The sequence below is a fragment of the Tasmannia lanceolata genome, unplaced genomic scaffold (assembly GCF_043159265.1).
Source record: "Tasmannia lanceolata isolate RefF3 unplaced genomic scaffold, GAP_Taslan_0.1 ptg000011l, whole genome shotgun sequence".
In the NCBI taxonomy this organism is placed as follows: domain Eukaryota; kingdom Viridiplantae; phylum Streptophyta; class Magnoliopsida; order Canellales; family Winteraceae; genus Tasmannia; species Tasmannia lanceolata.
This window is the reverse complement of record NW_027518688.1, coordinates 3,427,216-3,446,975: the sequence shown is the minus strand read 5'-3', so window position 1 is coordinate 3,446,975 and position 19,760 is coordinate 3,427,216. Positions and strand designations below refer to the sequence as shown.

The window sequence follows — 19,760 nt, the reverse complement described above, 5'->3', positions numbered from 1 at the left end:
GAACAAAATTTCTGCACAGGGCAGTTGGATGTTTTGTCAATTAAAAATCCATATCAAACACAATATATATTCAAATTGAATGAGACCAATTGTACTTGAAAGACAACTTAATATTACAAAACATACGAATTTTCAAGAATTTTTATATATTGTTAACATGGGTTTAAGAAGGTAACAATATGCATCTAGATTCAGATTTTAAACAGAATTTCTGCACATGGCAGATTGATGTTTAGTCATAGAAAAATCCATATTAAATTATATTTTCATTAACATCTAATGAAGCCACTTGGATTTAAATTATGAATCATGAGTATATAACAAAGTATTTTTCCAGAATATTTGTAGAAGATTACATATAAATCCATAAAAATCAATGAATTAGCATGTGAATTCTTACCTTTATACCATCTCAAATTAATCTAAATCTTTTCTCCAAATCCCTTCCTTATTGCTCCTCCTTTCCTCTTTCTTATCTTCAGTTTTTTTCTCCCTAAAACTAGATCAAGTCTCTCTCTCTTTTCTTTTTACTTACCCCATTCATTGTTTTAACTTTTATTTGAGCTTAGTAGGATAATGCTAGCTACTAAATTTATTAATGCTAATGGTGCTGAGGTGTTGTAATTAATTTTAATCATAAAGTGCTGTAGTTTCTCTAATATGGACACCTAGATAAGAGAGGATAAGATTCATGTTTTACAGCCATGTGTAAAGAGGTGCTTTGGATGAGGTTTTACCCCCCATGTTTAACATATTTACAATATAGCACCCTTTAAGGAAAGGTCCATTCTATTCTAAATGAAAAACAAATTTACAACACCTACCATTTACCTTTTAACATCATTAATATCAAATTGATCCTCTAGTCCTAAGTCCAAGTGGCTAAGGTCATGGGCCTTATGGTCCTCCATTAATCCCCAATACAATAAAATTGTAAATAGATTCAAATTAAGGTTCTTAAGAGTAATATACTTAAAAATTCTTCTAATCATCCTATAATCCTAATATATATATATATATATATATATATATATATATATATATATATAAGCAACCTAGTTGTTACATGTCAATCTCAATGACACTTGGCTTCTCTCTACATGGGCTTCACCAAATGGGCTTCTTTACATGGGTTTCACTACATGGGCTTCTCTACATGGACTTCACTACATGGGCTTAACTACATTGACTTCTCTACGTGGGCTTAGAGTCCATTACCCATCAGAGTAAAAAAAATCCGAGGATAAAAATAACCCTTACACTTTTCTACTGAAATTCTTCATTCTGGACTCAAATTTCTTACTAAGACTCCTACAAAACAAACTTAACATTAAGTTTCACATAATACCGTAAAGTAGAGTTCTTTTAGGTTTAGAATTACTGTGCAAGTCCAATCATCCTTAATTCATGATAAGTAAGATTGTAATACTTTTGTCGTAACCACTAATTACACCACTTAACAACCCCATTCCTAACATTATTTAAAATTAAAATGACCCTCTAGTCCTAGATCTAATGGACTAAGATGTTGGGCTTGTGGGCCTTCATTAAGGCCCAATCAAAAAGGCAAATGGGTCTAGATAAATGTCTTACAAGGTTCACTCAAATCTTCTTAGTCTAATCGTCCATTAATCTTATTTTAAACACCCAAGTTGTTACCTCTTAGGGTGAAAAGGATGGGTAAAGATTAGCATTTTGGATCCCAAAATTTGTGATTAAATTGGAAAAATATTTCTACTAGGTTAAGCGTAGGTTTGGGGCGGTGCAGACGTATACCAGGAAGGTGTAAAATTAGTTTTGGGATAAAACAAAAAGGACGTAGGGTATGTGTGGACCCCGATTTGAGGACGACGGCGAGGGATGGATCCCCCTCGCATCCTTTGGATCTCCACATGTGAAGGAGAGCTCTACCAAGGAACTCTTGAAATGGTGCCCTCATAGCATGAGTGGCGATATATATGAGATACCTCTTGATTCGGAGACAAAGCCCTAAATCAAGACGTACCTGAAAACAAAGAAGAGTCGTCATCTAAGGAAGTCGGCCCTGGAACCCATAAGATACTCTGTTGCAATGGATAACCAGAGATAACAAAGGTCCGTGCTTGGTTACGAGTTGGGAAGGTGTTAGGCATCCAACTCGCCCGAGCGCACTCGGTCTCTTATGCCATTTTTATTATTTTTGAAAAACTTTGGGCTAAAATCATGTGAAATGGGAATATGTATCCCTGAGAAAACGTCTACCTAAGCTTGCATGACCCATTGATGGGCAAAGAAAGCAAACAAATCCTAACTCATCACATCTAATCCTAACTCACCACATCTAAGAAGGCAATAAACAACCACATGCACAGCTACAGCTAAGCAGATAATGACAGATATGATGAGATAAGCATGAAAAGCAGTAAAGAGCTACATCTAAGCAGATAATGACAGATATGATGAGATAAGCATGAAAAGCAGTAAAGAGCTACATCTAAGCAGATAATCAAGATAAGATGAATGAATAAATGCTACAGCTAAACATGTGAATGAGTATGTGAAACTATGCAAGAGGTAATGCTAAGAAAATAGTAACTAATAACATGCTAGAAAAGTAAGCAAGCTGAAAGTAAACGCATAAGAAACCAAAGAAAAACATGCGATAAGCTAAAAGATGTAAGGAAATGAAGAAATCGGAAAAGCGACGGTATGCGATGACCAAAAATGCCAGGGAAAAGAAAAGGGGACATACGATAGGCTCAGGGAGCGATTCTAAAAGAATCAAGCCCAGCGATCCTGATCCGCTAAAGATCGGACAAATCTCAGTCTTGCGGTCGTCATAGCCTATCGTTGGGCTCAACGAGGACAATCCCTGTGAAGGGGCCACACTACGTCGTCACCCGTCCCAAAACTCGATGAAACGTCAGAAAACCGATGAAAATCGAAAAACCACGATCAAAATCAGAAATGGAATGAAAACAGGGCTTCGAGTGACCTGGCAATCACCATTCTTGCCCATTTTTAGCTTTTGTATTTTTTATTTTTTGTTTTGAAAGGTTTGAAAAAAGTCTTATTTAAAAGGTTTGGAAAAGATTATTGAAGAGGATCTCCATAGGATTGATGGCGAGAGGTTTTTTCAGATTAGGAATGGCCCAGAATATCTTGGCCCAGTCCCAGATATCCTCTAGGAGCCAGGATCCAGATTTCAAATCTTCAATAAGACATGTTTTAAGATATCTTTTTCTTTCTTCCACCTCCGACATCGAGATCTCCAGACAACCATCATTTTCTCGGGGAATCACTTGGGGTTGCTTCGGTCTCCAAACTAGATTTGAAATTTCTTTATTACGAGGAAGCAAGCATTTTCTGCAGACTGTACGTGTGCCAAAGTTCCTGTAATTGCACTTTGAGCATAACTAGTCACTCCCAGTCGAGAATCCTCTGCGAGATGATTCCACTGCTTGCCGACCAGGGAACTCCCTAACTCCAAAATCCAGTCTCCTTCCCCTAGTATCCCAATCTTCCAAACTTCCCAAAGAACCCGCATGAGATCTCGGTGGATACCATTGGGCCCAATATATATAATTATACGGTATTTATAATTATACCCCTACTAAGTGAAAAAAAGGAAAATTTTACTTATACCCTTGTAAACATAAAGTAACCCCTATAAACTCCTACCTGTCAACATTATTGTGTTGACCCCTTTGTGTATTTTCCACTTGCGAATTTTAGATGTTCATGGGTTTGATTTTTCAATCATACGAACCATTTCTTCATCTTCTCTATCTTCCTTCTACTTTTTCTCATGTGTCTTTACTCTTCTGATTTCTTCTTCTCTCTTCTACTCTAATATTTGAGCCTTAACTTATATCAGTAATGTTCCAAGGAAAATACCGATTTCAATGAGACTGTTGAAGGGGTTCGAACACTTAAAATTATCCTTATTAATGTTATGTTAGCCCTTTATTTTGATTTTGGAGTATATATGAGTAATACTCCCCATTTTGTGTTGATGAAAAAAGTTACCCGACTCTCTCCATTCAAAACTTCTCCATTTATCTTCTTCTCTTATATTACATTAATTAAATAAACTTTCATATGAATTATAACTTGATTAGTTGTTCGGGCTTAAGATGTCCCTCTATTATTATTTTTGAATAGCAATGTAGCTACTTGGTCCCCTATTATGAATGTGCATTGTATCTTTGTTTAGCTTTAGAGTTTTATGCGAATGTTTTTTATTACTTTTATGCTCCAATTATGATTTTTTTAATTAATAACTATTCTGTTTTCTACATAGATTCGAGGCTTAGCATGGCCAGCAGTTCTAGTTGGCATGGTTGCCCAAAGCGCAAGGTATAAATATATGGGATGTCATTGTTTAATATATTATTTACCTGGTTCTTTCTTCCAAAGCTTCTAGTATCTAGCCATTTCAAAAATAAAAAAATAAAAAAATAATGCTGCTAGTGAAAGATTATGTACCTTCTAGTATGTAGCCATCTTTCTTGGGTAAAGTTTCTATTTTTTAATAAAACTTGAATTTTGTATTCTTTATGTGTAGAGCTAATAAAGATTATGATCTTTTGTAGGGACCTTACAAACATCTCTCTACTATAAATAATTAAATATACTGAAGCAGTTTTGGGTACTACACCGGGAACAATCAATTATGAAAATTTCAAGAAGTGGGAGAATATAGGAGGTGTTTCCGTGCATAATCCAGCTGCGAAATGGCTTTCCGCAAAATTGGCTAGCAAATCCCTTAAAGGACGTAAAGAGGAAAGATAGGAATACCCTCATAAAGATGATATGTTGTTTCTCAATGCCCTCTCTCAAGCTGGTGCATAGTTGTGCATCATATCAATTTGGAAAAAGACCCGTGAAGTCTTCTGTTGGCTATTTTGTGAGAATGTAGGTGGCTAGATAGTTACACCACAGTCTCCCTCATAACGCTAGATAGTTACACCACAGTCTCCTTCATAACTAATTTCTCCCAAAGGAACTGCCAGTTGACCTTGATATGCTTCACCCTTTCATTAAACATTGGATAGGATGCAATCTGTTTGGTTGCTTCATTATCAAAATGCTTATTCTCAGAGTATAAAATATATTTCCTAAGAAAACACTCGAGGTACTTTAAAATTCTATAAACAGCTACATGATAAGAATCCTGGGAGATGCATGACTTGACCAACCAAACTGAGTAAAGGAAAACAATTAGTAGTTAGATTTACTAGTACGTCGCCACTTCTTAATTTCTTCTTCTAATAGTTTCTCCTCCTGTAGGAAGCTGATGGTTTTCCTTCATTAGAGTATCAACTAGTTTCACTAGAAGTTTGCCTTTATCATGAATCAAGTCACTTGCATTATGAAATTATGATTACAGTCCTGTTAGTTTGCGATACTAATGCCCAAGAATTACAATGAGCACCCCAATTAATCCTTCATCTGTTAATAAAACCTTATGAATGTCATCTGTAACAAATATATCATTAGTAGGCTGCAATCCTAAGGTTTGACTTCATCCTGCAGTGTAAGGCAGGCGTCATAACAAAGGATATCAAGTCCAAGAGATAAGATAAGACAAACAACAACTAGGCAAAGCTAGTAACTTTATTAATGTCAGTAAGGATGTGTACAAATTTTTGGTCAACATGACCTGCAATTAGTCATAGCTAAAAAAAAAAAAAGAACTGTTCTCACTTCATAAATTACCTACAGAAACTGTAGCATGAATAGACATTGGTGTACTTATGCTTGTAAGATGCATAGATATATTACTCTTAAGAAGAAACATATAAATTTTGACGCCCATGCAGACAATGCCGTCACAAAGAACGATATGTCATTGTCATATCACCAATTGGTTTATTCTTCTTCTATGTTAGCTTATGTAACTATTCTCTCAGTAGTAGATTTCTTATTCTTCTATTGTTTTTTGTATTCAATTAGATTCTGTGATTGATTTGAGGGAAAATATTATTCTAAAAAGCACTTCCATATTGCTGAAATTACAGTAGTTGCAAGTACCTACGACCAATCCATATTTCTTGTGCTTATTGTGGTTCCACAGTTTAGGTATGAAAGATTCTTGGGGACCTTTGAAGGCGTTGGCGGTTGCTAGTGTCGTAAATGGCGTTGGTGATATTCTTTTGTGTAGTGTACTGGGCTATGGTATTGCTGGTGCTGCATGGGCAACAATGGTGTCACAAGTACGCTGATTGCAGTTACGATTTTTTTTCTTGCATATTATTGGTTGGATATATAATTTTTTTCCATACTGAACTAGATAGAAATTTTCAACCATAATTTGAGGGGTGAGAAGCAGGGCAAGGTGGCATGGGTCTGGTAAAGTCGCAGAACTTGTGGCCGTTGGGCAGTAGCCCCACTAAGAAAAGGAAAAAATATAAAAAATAGTTTTTAGAAATTAAGAAATCAGGGAACTAATAGAATCATAAGCATAAAATCGTATGTGATGCTTTAAGAGTGAACAAAGCAAACAAAATTTAATAATAGCAACATTTTAATTTGGACATTTTATTACTTAAACTGGACCTGGAAGGAAATTTTAATTAAAGAACAGCTGGGTCCCAAGAGCGAACTGTAATGACCCAGATTTTTGGGGGCAATTTTTTTTTATAAAATCCCAAAATCTGAATCGCTATCCCATAGGGAAAGAAGCTGACTCACAACTATAAAATACTATGATTTGCTAGGGTCTCTTCACGGTAGGCGAATAAGCCCTCCAAAAAAATAGGCGTATGCCTCTCTTGAAGTGGCGAGCACACAGTATTCTTTAGTAAAAGGAGATAGTTCGCTCTGTGCTCACCACGAGGCTGCGTACAACTGCAAAATACTAATTATATTTCTTTTTGAAATTTATAAACTACCAACTACATCATGTCTAATAAAAACCACCACTACTATTATCATAAAACTAATAGTCTCATAACTAAAGTTCTTGAATTAAATAAATCAACTACTACGTAGGGATATGACAACCTGTCATTCCCAAGAACTCATCGAACTCTCCCCATCCTATGCTTCTTTATTAGGTTTCTTCATTTGCGAAAGCTCCATCTTCCTCTCCTACAACACCTGTAGGGTAGGTAAACAGAGTAAGAGCAAGCTCATCTATCGGCTCGCAAAATAAGTGTAAACAATAATAATATTGTATTATAATAACATTTCTTATGAATAATGAATTGACATAGGCAAGACAAATAATAAATAGGAATGAAAACAAGAGAAATAATATGAATGCATATAAAAGAAAATGCCACTTCTACGTGCATAGGTGTATAGTGTCGTGAGACGGCTACCCCCAAGGTCATACGGCAATTCCACACCCATCACATTGAGATTTTTCTCATATTTTTCTCTTCATGATTTTTTTCATGATATTTTAAAGGTATGTAATATACCCGCGGTCGTCTCTGCACCATCAAGGGACATGCCTACCCCACTACTCGTCTATAAGAGGGGCCCTGTCTGGGTTTTCCTTAGGTCACCTTTATTGACCCACCCGATATGCATCACGAGCCCAATGTCGTACGCTCTCCTTGGGCCTGGCTTTTGACATCTCGTCCAAGGTTGGCTCCCTTCTGCCTCCCTCCCACGTCCAAGTGCAATGCACACGTTTTGAATTTTATAGGCAACACTTCTCTCTTTATTATGAGAGGAATTCATTTACACCTGTCCATGGTTAGCAATCCAGCTGCCACTAAATAATATTCAACAGTTATTTAAGATAGGATTTGAATCCGTATAATTAGCAAATCTAAAAGATAGAACAGATAGGGAGGCAAGAACATCATCACAAGAATCATATTATAACATCAAAATCATTATCAAACCATTCTAAAGAAAATCAAAATCATTATCGAAACCTTTATTGTACGAGTCAAACTATCACTGTCCTTAAGGTTTTGAGTGTAAGATGAAGTGAAAGGCTTCTACTTATCAATCCCAAAGTGAACCTGTAAAGTTTACATGTCAAGGGTGTCATTCAAATTGTTCAGTGCTAATGATTCCTCTCTAAACTGATTTATTCATCTCAACCTATTAGTTTTCACTCGTAAAATTTATTTCCAAGCTACACCTTGGATAATCCTATGTATAATCTATCACACTGAAAGGTTACCTTTCGTAACTATATTGTATTTGCTTTTTTTTCTCATAAAAACTCATTAAAACTTTGAAATATAAACTTCTAAGTGCTGATTTTTCAAAGATAAAACATTAGAAACCATCCATGTCGCACACATGAATTGTTTCATACAAAAATAATCATTATACGACTTGGTTAATATATATATACATGCTGATTTTTGAAAAAGACTCATGTTTACAAATCAAAACTTCAACCAAGAGGATTGATTTTATAAAAATGGTCGGTATACTATCTGAAACACACCCACACGTAATGATTTTTCAAGAAAGCATTGCCCTATCATTAGGAATAAACATGTAAGGGGCTGTTTCTATAAAAAAAAACAGTTGGTTTAATATGTTAAAAACACGTATAGTGCTGTTTTTCAACAAACAGTTCCTATTAGACATATAGTCAACATATATAAAATCTGATTTTCAAAAACAAGTTATATATACAATTTATATCATATTTAGGTGTTGTTTTGGATGAAAATCAGATCTCTAGAGCTTATATAACATATATACATTTCGTATAATTCAAGAAAAACAACTTATATTAATTACTTAACAAATATAAGAAGGAATCTTTGCAAAACAGCCCACACAACCTACTGTTGTGTGCTGATTTTATTAAAAAATAGTGATTAAATCACCTTTAAATCACACGCATGGCTTCAATCATATAAAAACAATCCCCTAAGGCTTTAGTTTACACCCAAAGATGATTTTCATATGAAAAATATGATATCTAAATAGATTTATATCATATAACTTAAAATGAAAACCAAAAACAAGTTTCTTGATTAAAAAAGAAATCAAAATCAACAAGAAAACACAACTAGAACCCTAATAGAACAATCAGGAACAATTAAAAACAAACACACCAAATTTGAACAAGTAATATGAAAAGCGGGTTTTCGGGCACTTACTCGAAGACGAAAAATCGAATCGAAGGTCAATCCCTTTCTTCTTCTTCTCTTTTTCTCTTTTCTTCTTCTCCTTTCCTCTCTTCTCTCTCTCTCTCTCTCTCTCTCTCTCTCTCTCTCTCTCTTCTTTTCTTTTCTCTTTTTTCTTTCTTTTCTTTCTTTCATCTATTCTCCCTCTCGGTTTCTCACTCCTATGGGCGTGCGCACAATGTGCAAAAGCACATGAATTGCCTTTTTAATAGCCAATGAGTTTTGTGTTTTAAGCAACGTTTAAAAACTCATTGACTCAGCTCGGAAATCAACCGAGTCGACGCGGATTGGTGGTGACCACGTCATGGAGTCACGGACTCAACGAGTCCGGGCCATCTCGGTCGAGTTTAGACCAAGTCAAATATGAATCCATCTTTTTCCTGGATGTGATCGACTCTGGCATCCATTTTTCCCCATCTGTGGCTCCTCAAACCTTTAATCTTTCCGTATATTCCTTCTCTCTTAAGTATTACAAAAAAAGATCTCTGTTAAAAAATCATACCTATAAATTTGGGTGAATGTCGATTCCCATTCATCCTGGTGAAAAGCCCGACCACCTATGTTTTCTTGTGCAAACGTCTAAATAAAACCGGTGGTGATTTCTTATTTGTGTTGCTGCTGCTTGGTCTTTATTCTGCATGTTCATTTCCGTTTTAACTCGTTTGTCAAACTAAGAAAAAGACGCCGACCTAAAATGTTTACTTTATTCTTAAGTTTATTTTTTAAAAACTAATTTCATAATGGTTCAAAAACATTTGAAATCTCATCCGTTCGACCAACAAGCACAAAACCCGAAATTTTATGGGCGGCAAATGAAATTTTGTAGGGCTGTGTATGAGATATTTTATATTAGCCCTTTTATCACTCGAGAGAGCCTCATGTTGTATAAAAGAGTAGTCATAAATACACTAAATGATGCTGTCCCCAGTAAAAATAAGGAGAGAATATATCACTTTCTCTTATTTATCTGGATGACTGTGTTGTACGCCTACACATGGTAGACATAGTTCGAGGCATATGAAATAGCTACCTGATAGCTATTTCATCATGAAGTATGTGTTGTCAACATATGAATAGTTTGGTCTTAAAGCTGGCATCCCTCTTCTCTTTCTCACTCACCCGCCATTTTGATAATGCCACCACAAGTATTGTTTTGCAGGTTATGATTTGATGTGTATTGAATCGTCATCAAAAGCCTCTTGAAAAGGTCTAAAATCATATAGTTCAGAATTTTTAAAAAGAAGTGATGTAATGCCCATACCATAGGAAGATCCAAATCGTCCATTTAATGGGTCAAATTGAGGGCTAGGATCATCTGTGAAATGTTTTATTTGTCACAACCTATTAACGTTGTGGGTGACCAAATGGACGGTTTGGATCTTTGGATCATCCAATAGTGTGTGTAGCCGCATAGTTTAGAATTTTTTCAAAAAGTGCAGTACTGCCCATACTATAGGATAATCCTAACCGTCCATTTGATGGGTCACATATAGTCCGGAATTTTTTCCAAAAGGTGTTGTACTGCCCATACTATAGGATGATCCAAACCGTCCATTTGATGGTCAGATCTTGTATTTTTATTTCATTTATTTTTTATAAAAATTACGACTCAGCCGCATTGACTGGGTCAACCGCGTTCATGGCCGTGTCCGCATTGAGTTGACTAGGTTTTTCTTTGGCCGCATTCCGTGTCGCATCTGCGTTTTTAAACACTGGTTTTAAGTGAGTTTCCGAATTAGATTCAATATTAAAAGTTAGTTTCCTAATCTAAGTCTTTCACAATTAGCAAGAGTCCAAGTTATTTGGGTCTCTTTAAATTCTTATATTTTATTTAAGTGAAACAAAAGAGAAAATTCAAATTGGGTCAACATGTGGCCCCTTACTATTTATAGTAAAAACGGACTTACTATTTATAGTAAGTGCGAATCCGACGATCTGAACGACTCCAAATCGAAGATCTAGACCATTGATTTTTGATCGAAGTATTTATAGCCTAAATTTAAATAAAATTGTTAACTTTTTCGACCCTTGGTGGGGCCGGATATTACATTTTAACCCCTTAAATGAATTTCGTCCCAGAAATTCAACTCCCCAAATTCCCTTAAGTTAACAGTTTTTTAGTTAATAAAGTTACAAGACTAAGGTGATATGCAAACAACACAACACATGGAGAGTGTACCTCTCTAAACAACTTAAAAAAAAATCCTAAGTTAGATACAATTTATGAATTTGAAGGGAAAATTTAATAGTTAACAAACAGGGAAGGAGAGAAATAAAAATGGTGTAGGGATTATAATAGATAAGAGCCTGAGAAATGAGGTTGTAGATGTTAAAAGGAAGGGTGATAGAATTATTCTAATTAAATTAATATTAGGTGAAGAGACGATTAATGTTATTAGTGTGTATGCCCCTCAAATAGGATTAAATGACTGTCAAGAGGCAATTTTGGGAGGATATGGATGAAGTAAGCTAAGGAATACCACATGGAGAGAAGTTATTTATAGGAGGAGATTTAAACGGGCATGGGGGAAGAACTAGTGGAGGTTTTGAGAGGGTTCATGGAGGACTGGGTTTTGACAATAGGAATGAGTCGGGAGAAGATATTTTGGAGTTTGCAGTGGCATATGATTTGATGTTAACAAATACTTTTTTTAAGAAAAGAGATGCACACTTGCTAACCTTTAGCAGTGGCACCAACTGTAGCCAGATAGATTTTATCCTCACTAGGAGAGAGGACAGATCTGGGCGTAAAGATTGTAAAGTCATACCCAGGGAGTGTTTAGTCACACAACAGAGGCTGGTGGTGTTGGATATATGCATTAAAGGTTGGAAGAGAAAAGATAGAGATGTTAGACATCTGAGGACTACGTGGTGGGATCTCAAAGGGGAAAAACTAAATATGTTTTAGGATAGACTGCTTAAAGAAGGACCTTGGGGTCGTGACGAAGGGACTGATATTATGTGGAATGAGATGTCTAGTTATATCAGGAAAGTGGCTAGAGAGGTACTTGGAGAATCTAGAGGAAGTGTGCCACGGTTTAAAGATACGTGGTGGTGGAATGAGGAGGTCCAAAAGGCGATTAGGTCTAAAAGAGTGTTATAAATATTTGCACGTGTAGAAATGAGGAGAACATTGAGAAGTATAAATTGGCTAAAAAGGAAGCTAAGAGGGCAGTAAGGGAAGCTAGAGGCAAGGCTTATGAGAATTTATACCACAGGTTAGGGATAAGGGTGTCAGTTTGCGCTCGGGCTCGGAAGCTCGCTCGAGCTCGGCTCGAATCCTTAACGAGCCGATCCCAAGCTAGGCCAAGCTCAGCCCGGCTCGGCTCGGCTCGGCTCGGCTCTGCTCGGCTCGGCTCGTTAAGAATTTAATATATTTAAATATATATATTTTATATACACATATATATTATATATATAATTTTATAAGTTATAATCCTAGATCCCTTACATGTTATGTAAGTATTTAATTTGAATCATTTGATTGTACAGGACAGGTCCAAAATCCCAAAATATGTAGGATTTTGGGGTCCAGTTGACCCATTAACGAGTTCGGTAAGGCTCGCGAGCCTAACCGAGCCGAACCAAGCCTGAGCTCAGGTGTTGAGCTTAACGAGCCGAGCCGAGCTGGGCCAGGCTCGACTCATTTACACCCCCAGTTAGAGATGAAAGAGGGTGAAAAAGATGTTTACAAGCTTGCTAAGATCATTTAAAAAATATTTGCTAAGATGAGAGAAAGGAAGTTCAGGGACTTGAATCATATAAAATGCATCAAAGATGAGAATCAAAGATTGTTAATAAAAGAAAACGATGTTAAAGAGAGGTGGAGAAGTTACTTCGATAAGTTGTTTAATGGAGAGCCCGTAGTGAATTTGATAGATTTTGATAACGCTTTTGATGATACAAGCCGGAGGTTTGTCCGTAGAATCCGAACATCAGAGGTAAGAGTAGCTATGAAAAATATGAAATTAGGTAAGGCTATGGGGCCTGGCGGTATTACTCTTGAGACTTGGAGATGCTTGGGTGTTATGGGATTGGTTTGGTTAACTAGATTATTTAACATTATTTTGAAGACTAAGACGATGCCTAATGAGTGGAAGAAAAGTACATTAGTACCTGTTTATAAGAATAAATAGGATATTCAGAGTTGCACCAATTACCAGGGAATTAAGCTAATGAGCCACACCATGAAGCTTTGGGAGAGGGTAATTGAGCATAGACTATGAAAAGAAACTAGGGTGTTAGAGAATCAGTTTGGCTTCATGCCCAGACGATCAACTATGGATGCTATCTTCTTGATTAGACGGTTAATAGAGAGATTTAGAGAGAATAAAAAAGACCTTCATATGGTTTTCATTGATTTGGAGAAAGCGTATGATAGGGTTCCCAGGAGTGTTGTGTGGTGGATCCTTGACAGGAAAAAAGTGTCTACTAAATATGTTGATGTGATTAAGGATATGTACGATGGAGCAGTAACTAGTGCTAGAACTACGGAAGGCACCTATAGTGAGTTTCCAATTACAATAGAATTGCACCAAGGATCAGCTCTAAGCCCTTATCTTTTTACGCTAGTTATGGATGAACTTACGGAGGGTATCCAAGATGAGCTGCCGTGGTGTATGTTATTTGCAGATGACAGAGCATTAATTGACGAAACCAAAGCAGGAGTTAATGCTAAGTTAGAGTTATTGAGAACTACCTTGGAATCCAAAGGTTTTAGACTGAGTAGGACTAAGACAGAGTGTATGGAGTGCAACTTTAATAATGTAAGGAGGCGGGGTGAGGATGCAGTAAATATGAGGTACCTAAGAGTGATATCTTTCGCTATCTTGGTTTGATCCTACATAAGGAAGAAGAGATCGAAGAGGATATTAACCACAGAATAAGAGCAGGTTGGTTGAAGTGGAAGCATGCTTCTGCAGTTCTGTGCGACCGTAAAATACCCACCAAGTTGAAGGGAAAGTTTTATAAGACAACTGTGAGGCCAGTCATGCTGTACGGCTCAGAATGTTGGGCCACCAAGAAGCAGCTTGTGCATAAGATGAGTGTAGCAGCGATGCGAATGTTTAGATGGATGTGCGGCCACACAAGGTTAGATAGAATTAAAAATGAAGACATCTGTAAAAAGGTGGGGGTGGCACCAATTGAGGAGAAGATGAGAGAGCACCTCTTAAGATGGTTTGGGCATATCCAATGCAGGCCTTTTCAGTGAGAAAAAGTAACTCGTGCCAAGTTGATGGAGTAAAAAGAGGTAGGGGCAGACTGAAAACAACTTGGGTAGAAATAGTGAGGAAGGACTTGATGGCTAGGAACTTAACAGAGAACATGACCTTGGATAGTAGAGAATGGAAGAAAATGATCCATGTCGACGAACCCAACTAGTGTCAGGATTAGACTTAGTCAATTTGAGCCAGGTAGATTCTTTCAAGGTTGCCAGAGCGGGAATCGAAAGCGGGAATCGAAACGGGAATCGAAGGCTCCCAGGGAAGAATCCTGCTCAAGGTTGCCAGAGTGGGAATCGAAAGCGGGAATCGAAACGGGGATCGAAAGCGGGAATCGAAGGCTCCCAGGGAAGAATCCTGCTTCCTTGTCATTCTTTCACCTTCTTCGTGAAAATTTACCTGATTCATTAGCCGACCCCAACTAGTTTGCGACAAAGAATTAGTTGAGTTGAGAGAACCCTTTTTGGGTTAAACCCGATGCCTTTGGTCTGCTTCTTGAGCCTCACTTCATTTCAGACTCAAAAAAAGCCCCCATTGGAAATTCTCATTGCCTCGCCTTGGGTCTTACACTTTTTGAAACCAATTTCTCAATGTTCATGAAATTGGTTCCCTCTTTCCTTCTTTCATAACTTATTTCTGTATGTTACAGGTTATTGCAGCAGTTATGATGATTGAGTCTCTAAACAGAACAGGTTTTAATGCTTACTCTCTGGCTGTTCCATCTGCCAATGAACTTCTTAGAATATTTGAGATTGCCGCCCCGGTGTTCATAACAATGATATCAAAGGTTTTGTTACATTCCTACTAAGCTGTTCATCAATATTTTCCAAAAAGTACAGTTGAGCCCACTTCATATGATGATCCAAACCATTCATTTGTTGGCCCACAATGTAAATAGGTTGTACACCGTAGATCATTTCCATAGGATGATCCTAACCTTTCGATCTATAGTGGACCAGGGTTATGATCATCCTTTGGAGATGATCAACGGGGTACAACCTATTTACTCTGTGGCCCAACAAATGAACGGTTTGGATCATCTTATGAAGTGGGCCCCACACAGAAATATCTTGTAAAAAGTAAAAACTCCACAAGTGATAATTTGAATATTCTAAGATACGTTAATCTTCAGGTGGCATTCTATTCACTTCTTACATATTCCGCTACGTCTATGGGGACCATGACCCTTGCAGCTCATCAGGTTAGTTTTACTCATACTCTTTATTTTCGCTGGTGCCGCTATCTGCTTTCTCTTCTATGCGATCTGTAGAAACTTCCTGAACACTTATCAATTTATTATGTCACTGAAGGTAATGATTGGGGTGTTTTGCATGTGTACCGTATGGGGTGAGCCGCTCTCACAAACTGCTCAATCATTTATGCCGGAGTTGATATATGGAATCAATCAAAGTTTACTGAAGGTTTGATTGCTTCATTAAATCTACTCTGATATCTAATATGTTTGGTTCCAGTATTTTCTGCATATAGATCGTATGTGTCTATCTTTGAGCATATATGGAAACTTTGCGTGGCTTTCGAGACAACAGATGTTTGTTTCAATACATGTACCGAACTTATTGACGAAATCTTTGTGGCAATGATTATGTGTGCCTTAATGTGAAGAAAATGTTTAAATATTTTCCCTCCACCATTCTTACTGTCTTTATTTCTAAATCAAGAATAACTAAAAATCCACAATAAACCTTATTTTGTGCAATCATCCACAATAACAACAAAATATTTATACCCATACCAGAAATGTTAGTACTAGGTCTCCAAACATTAGAATGCACAAGAGGAAAAGGTCTAGAACCTTTCTTGCGATCACTTGACGGGAAAGAGGACCAACAATGTATTGTTAATTGGCACACCTTAAAATTCAACTCAGAAACATACTTAGAAATAAAAACAGAAACAAATGCTTTAAGTAGCTATTCGAAAAAAAAATAAAAATGCTTCGAGTACTTTACATAAACGTGACCCAATCGGATATGCGAATGCATTATGCGAGAGTTATTAACATCACTAAGACTGCGACCGGATGTGAGTGCCTTCAAATGATCCTCAGTTGTCTCCACAAGATATAAGGCACTCTTCTCATTTCCGCTGCCAATCATCTGCATCGTCACCAGCTCCTGAAACTTACATCGATTTGAAAAGAAGGTTATGCTCCAATCAAGGTTTTAAATTTTGGTTTTAGTTTCAATTTCAGTTGCCACGGAAGCTGAAAAATTTCGCTTCGGTTGGAAATTTCGCTGGAAATTCTGTAAAATCAAGGAAAATATGGAAGCATATGCAAATGTTAGAATTTTAAGATGAAACTTCATGAAATGCTAGAATAAGCTTAAATAAGCATTTATAAACATCACATAAGCAAGACAACCATCCATTATGGTTTAAAAATATCGACCACCTAGTGGCATGCATTGTAACGCATGTCTATTAAAAGTACATACCAAATTTCAAATGTTATTCATATAAATATTTATCCATAATGCATGCACCACATTTTACATGAAATTCATTTAAATATAATTATGTCATACATACTAATAAAATAAACCACTATTACACTTATGGTTTCGTTTATGCATTTCGGTCATTTTGATTTCGGTTTCGGCGGGGATGGAAACATAAACATTTCGTTTGTTTCATGTGTTTCGGTGGAAATTTAAAACCATGGCTGCATTGCATACTCTTTGTCATACTACTAACAAAAGCTAATTTAGTAGCAAGATTAGGCACATGGAGGACATTGGAATAAGAAATATGAGGAGCAACGTGGATGGTTCCTTGCCAAGTATAGAAGTTAAGGAACCATCAGAAAGTTTAATTTCATGTGTACTAAAATGTAGGAATTAACGTACTCAGTAATTTTTTTTGAAAATTATGGACTATCTAAATTCCAAAATGACAAAAGCTACAATAATGCACAAATGAGTTGAATGTGGTCTTGGTGGAACCATCATCACAAGCGTTTGTACTAGGAGAAATAAGAGGTTTGGGAGCATGGTTTTAAATTTCGGCCGAAATACCAAAATTTCGGCTTTCTGCCCGGACGGAAATTTAAAACCGAAACCAAAATTTGAAAATTTCAGCCAAAATTATAAGATTTTCACCAAAACCGAAATTGCCACCAAAATTTCGTTTTCAGATGAGGCCGAAACCGAACCCGAAATTTCAAACCTTGTTTGGGCGTAGGATTCGTAGCAGAAGCAAAATTCTTGACTGGGAGGGGCACTTTACGCAAAAGGTTCCATCAAGTGATTTTTGAACATGATAATGAAATATCTCGGGATTGTTATCCATTTTTTTTAAAGCTTGAATATAAAGTAGAACAACTGCCGGTTAGGGTTCTGGCTTGTGTTTTCGTTTAGCCCTGCTTCAATTTAGTGTAGTTCTTCAAGGCTGCTTCATTCTACGAGGAAATAGTCAGTTAACTATGTGAATCTTGCCTTATTCTTACAGGCAAGTCTCAGTTAACTGTGGGACCAACATAGGAGAAACTAGAAAGTAGTCATCTACTCAGCCCAAAAAGCTGGATGAAAACTGAGACTTCTTGGAGACCTTATACTTTACAGTTGGTTTTGCATACTAACAATTTGTTTAGTTTCTAAAGTATATGTCCCTTCCGAAGACCGGAAATGCATTTTCTAAACTGATCCAATCTTTATGTGCATTGTTTGGATTTATAAAACATCTTATTATAACAGACTGGGGGATCTTTTCAATGCCCCAATTTTGAGCTCTCTGATATCGAAATGTTATTAGCTATTGCTCATGAGGTTTGCTTGGTTGGGCTGCACCATGGCCATGCTTTTCATTGCAATTCTGACTGAGGTGATTCCCAATCTTAAATAAAAGAAGTTTGATCATGTCAAACTGTGTTATAATGGAGCTCTTGTTTGCATCATCAGGCTTAATTTTTACATTTTATTCCATATAACATCATTATCTAAAGTGTCCACATTGTGACCATCGTTTTTTTTTGCAAAGGAAAAGTCTCAACTCGCAGAATGTCCATGTTAATCGTTCAATATTTTAAATTCATTTTGTGTATGTTACTTCTGATTTATCCTCATGTACAACAATGTGACCAGTAAAAATCTAACTTTGATTTTCCAGAAGATACAAATCTGAAGATCACACAAACTAAAAGAAATCTGTTAAATTCTTAGAAGATTTCTTTTGGATCCAATATAAAGGTTTGCTGGTGTTGTACCGTTTATCCATGGAGAGTTTCATTGTAACTCTTTCTTCGTATGACCGAAATATTTTCTTGGTGAAATATGTAGGTAGAAATCTGTTGACTGATGTGGTTTTCACGGGAAAGTATACTAATTCTTGTTGCATTGATGAATGTTTACTATCAATTGGTTGCTGGCTTGATAGCTACAATATAAGTTTCATTCTTCTTCAGCTGACAGGGCCTTGTTCTTTTCCTTTTCAAAATTTCCCTTAGGATACTTCTAATGCCATTAGGGCCAATAAACCTGAGACAGATAACGGGTGTTAAAGTATAAAAGATTAAATAACACCAGCTCTAACAGCTTAACCTTTTGGAGTAATTGGCTGTTTGACAACGGAAAATATTTAGCATTTCATTAAGATTATTGCAGAGTTTCTAGAAAATTTCTGCATATACCACCGTTGCTGGTGATACTTGTAGTTTTAGCGTACTTCGATGCTGGAATGATCTCAAGTTGGATGTATGAGCTCAAATTCATGGAGTTCCATCATTTGATCAATCCAATCAAGGCTTTCAGGATACTATTTATACTAAATATCTGAAGATTCTTTTTGTTAAAAGATTCATAGTTTAGTTTAGCTGCACTTTTAATTGTGGAGTTCATCTGTGTCATCCATGATTTATATTTGGAGTCAATATGAATTTCATTTTAAACTGAGACTGATCAATTTTTTGCAAGGGCTTTTTGTTATACTTTAGAACAGTTGCACACCATGTTTTAAGCATGTCCTTCTCATTCTCAGAAATATCCTAAATGGTCTATACATCTCTAACCAGGCGCGAAGGTTATTGAAGTCATTACTAATCCTTGGAGCTTTAACTGGCCTAATATTGGGAGCTATTGGAACTATAGTTCCTTGGTTATTTCCATATGTTTTTACAAGTGACCTTGAGGTCATTCGTGAGGTTAGCTTTGTTTTTCATTAACTGTATTTCTCATTATCTGATCATTTGAAAGGGATCCATTTTTATTTGATATTTGTGATTGTTAAATATTGTTAATCGTGAAGAATCATCTGCTCTGAATTATTCTACTTTGTGATACCACATCTGGTTTGGTGATCCCCATTCCATGAAATTGTTATTTGAATGGGATTTAATTATTCCCATCTGGTTAGGAACTTATGTAAGCATAATGTGAACTTTTTCAAACCAAGTGGTCAAGGGTCTCTTCTTTTGTAGGAGTTATTTAAT

General features: G+C 36.4%; 1 protein-coding gene and 1 non-coding gene across 2 annotated transcripts in view; one reads left to right on the top strand and one right to left on the bottom strand.

Moving 5' to 3' along the window:
* The window catches only part of LOC143886376 (MATE efflux family protein), an 80,961-nt gene that overhangs the window by 25,657 nt on the left and 35,544 nt on the right, over positions 1 to 19,760 (top strand). Inside the window, exons 5-10 of the mRNA XM_077390321.1 lie at positions 4,283 to 4,338; positions 6,059 to 6,197; positions 14,967 to 15,104; positions 15,450 to 15,518; positions 15,628 to 15,738; positions 19,344 to 19,472. Coding sequence (XP_077246436.1) covers positions 4,283 to 4,338; positions 6,059 to 6,197; positions 14,967 to 15,104; positions 15,450 to 15,518; positions 15,628 to 15,738; positions 19,344 to 19,472 — 642 coding nt within the window. The remainder of the gene's footprint in view (positions 1 to 4,282; positions 4,339 to 6,058; positions 6,198 to 14,966; positions 15,105 to 15,449; positions 15,519 to 15,627; positions 15,739 to 19,343; positions 19,473 to 19,760) is intronic.
* LOC143886960 (U5 spliceosomal RNA) lies at positions 6,714 to 6,823 on the bottom strand. The gene has a single exon (XR_013253952.1). It is a non-coding gene; the product is annotated as a U5 spliceosomal RNA (small nuclear RNA).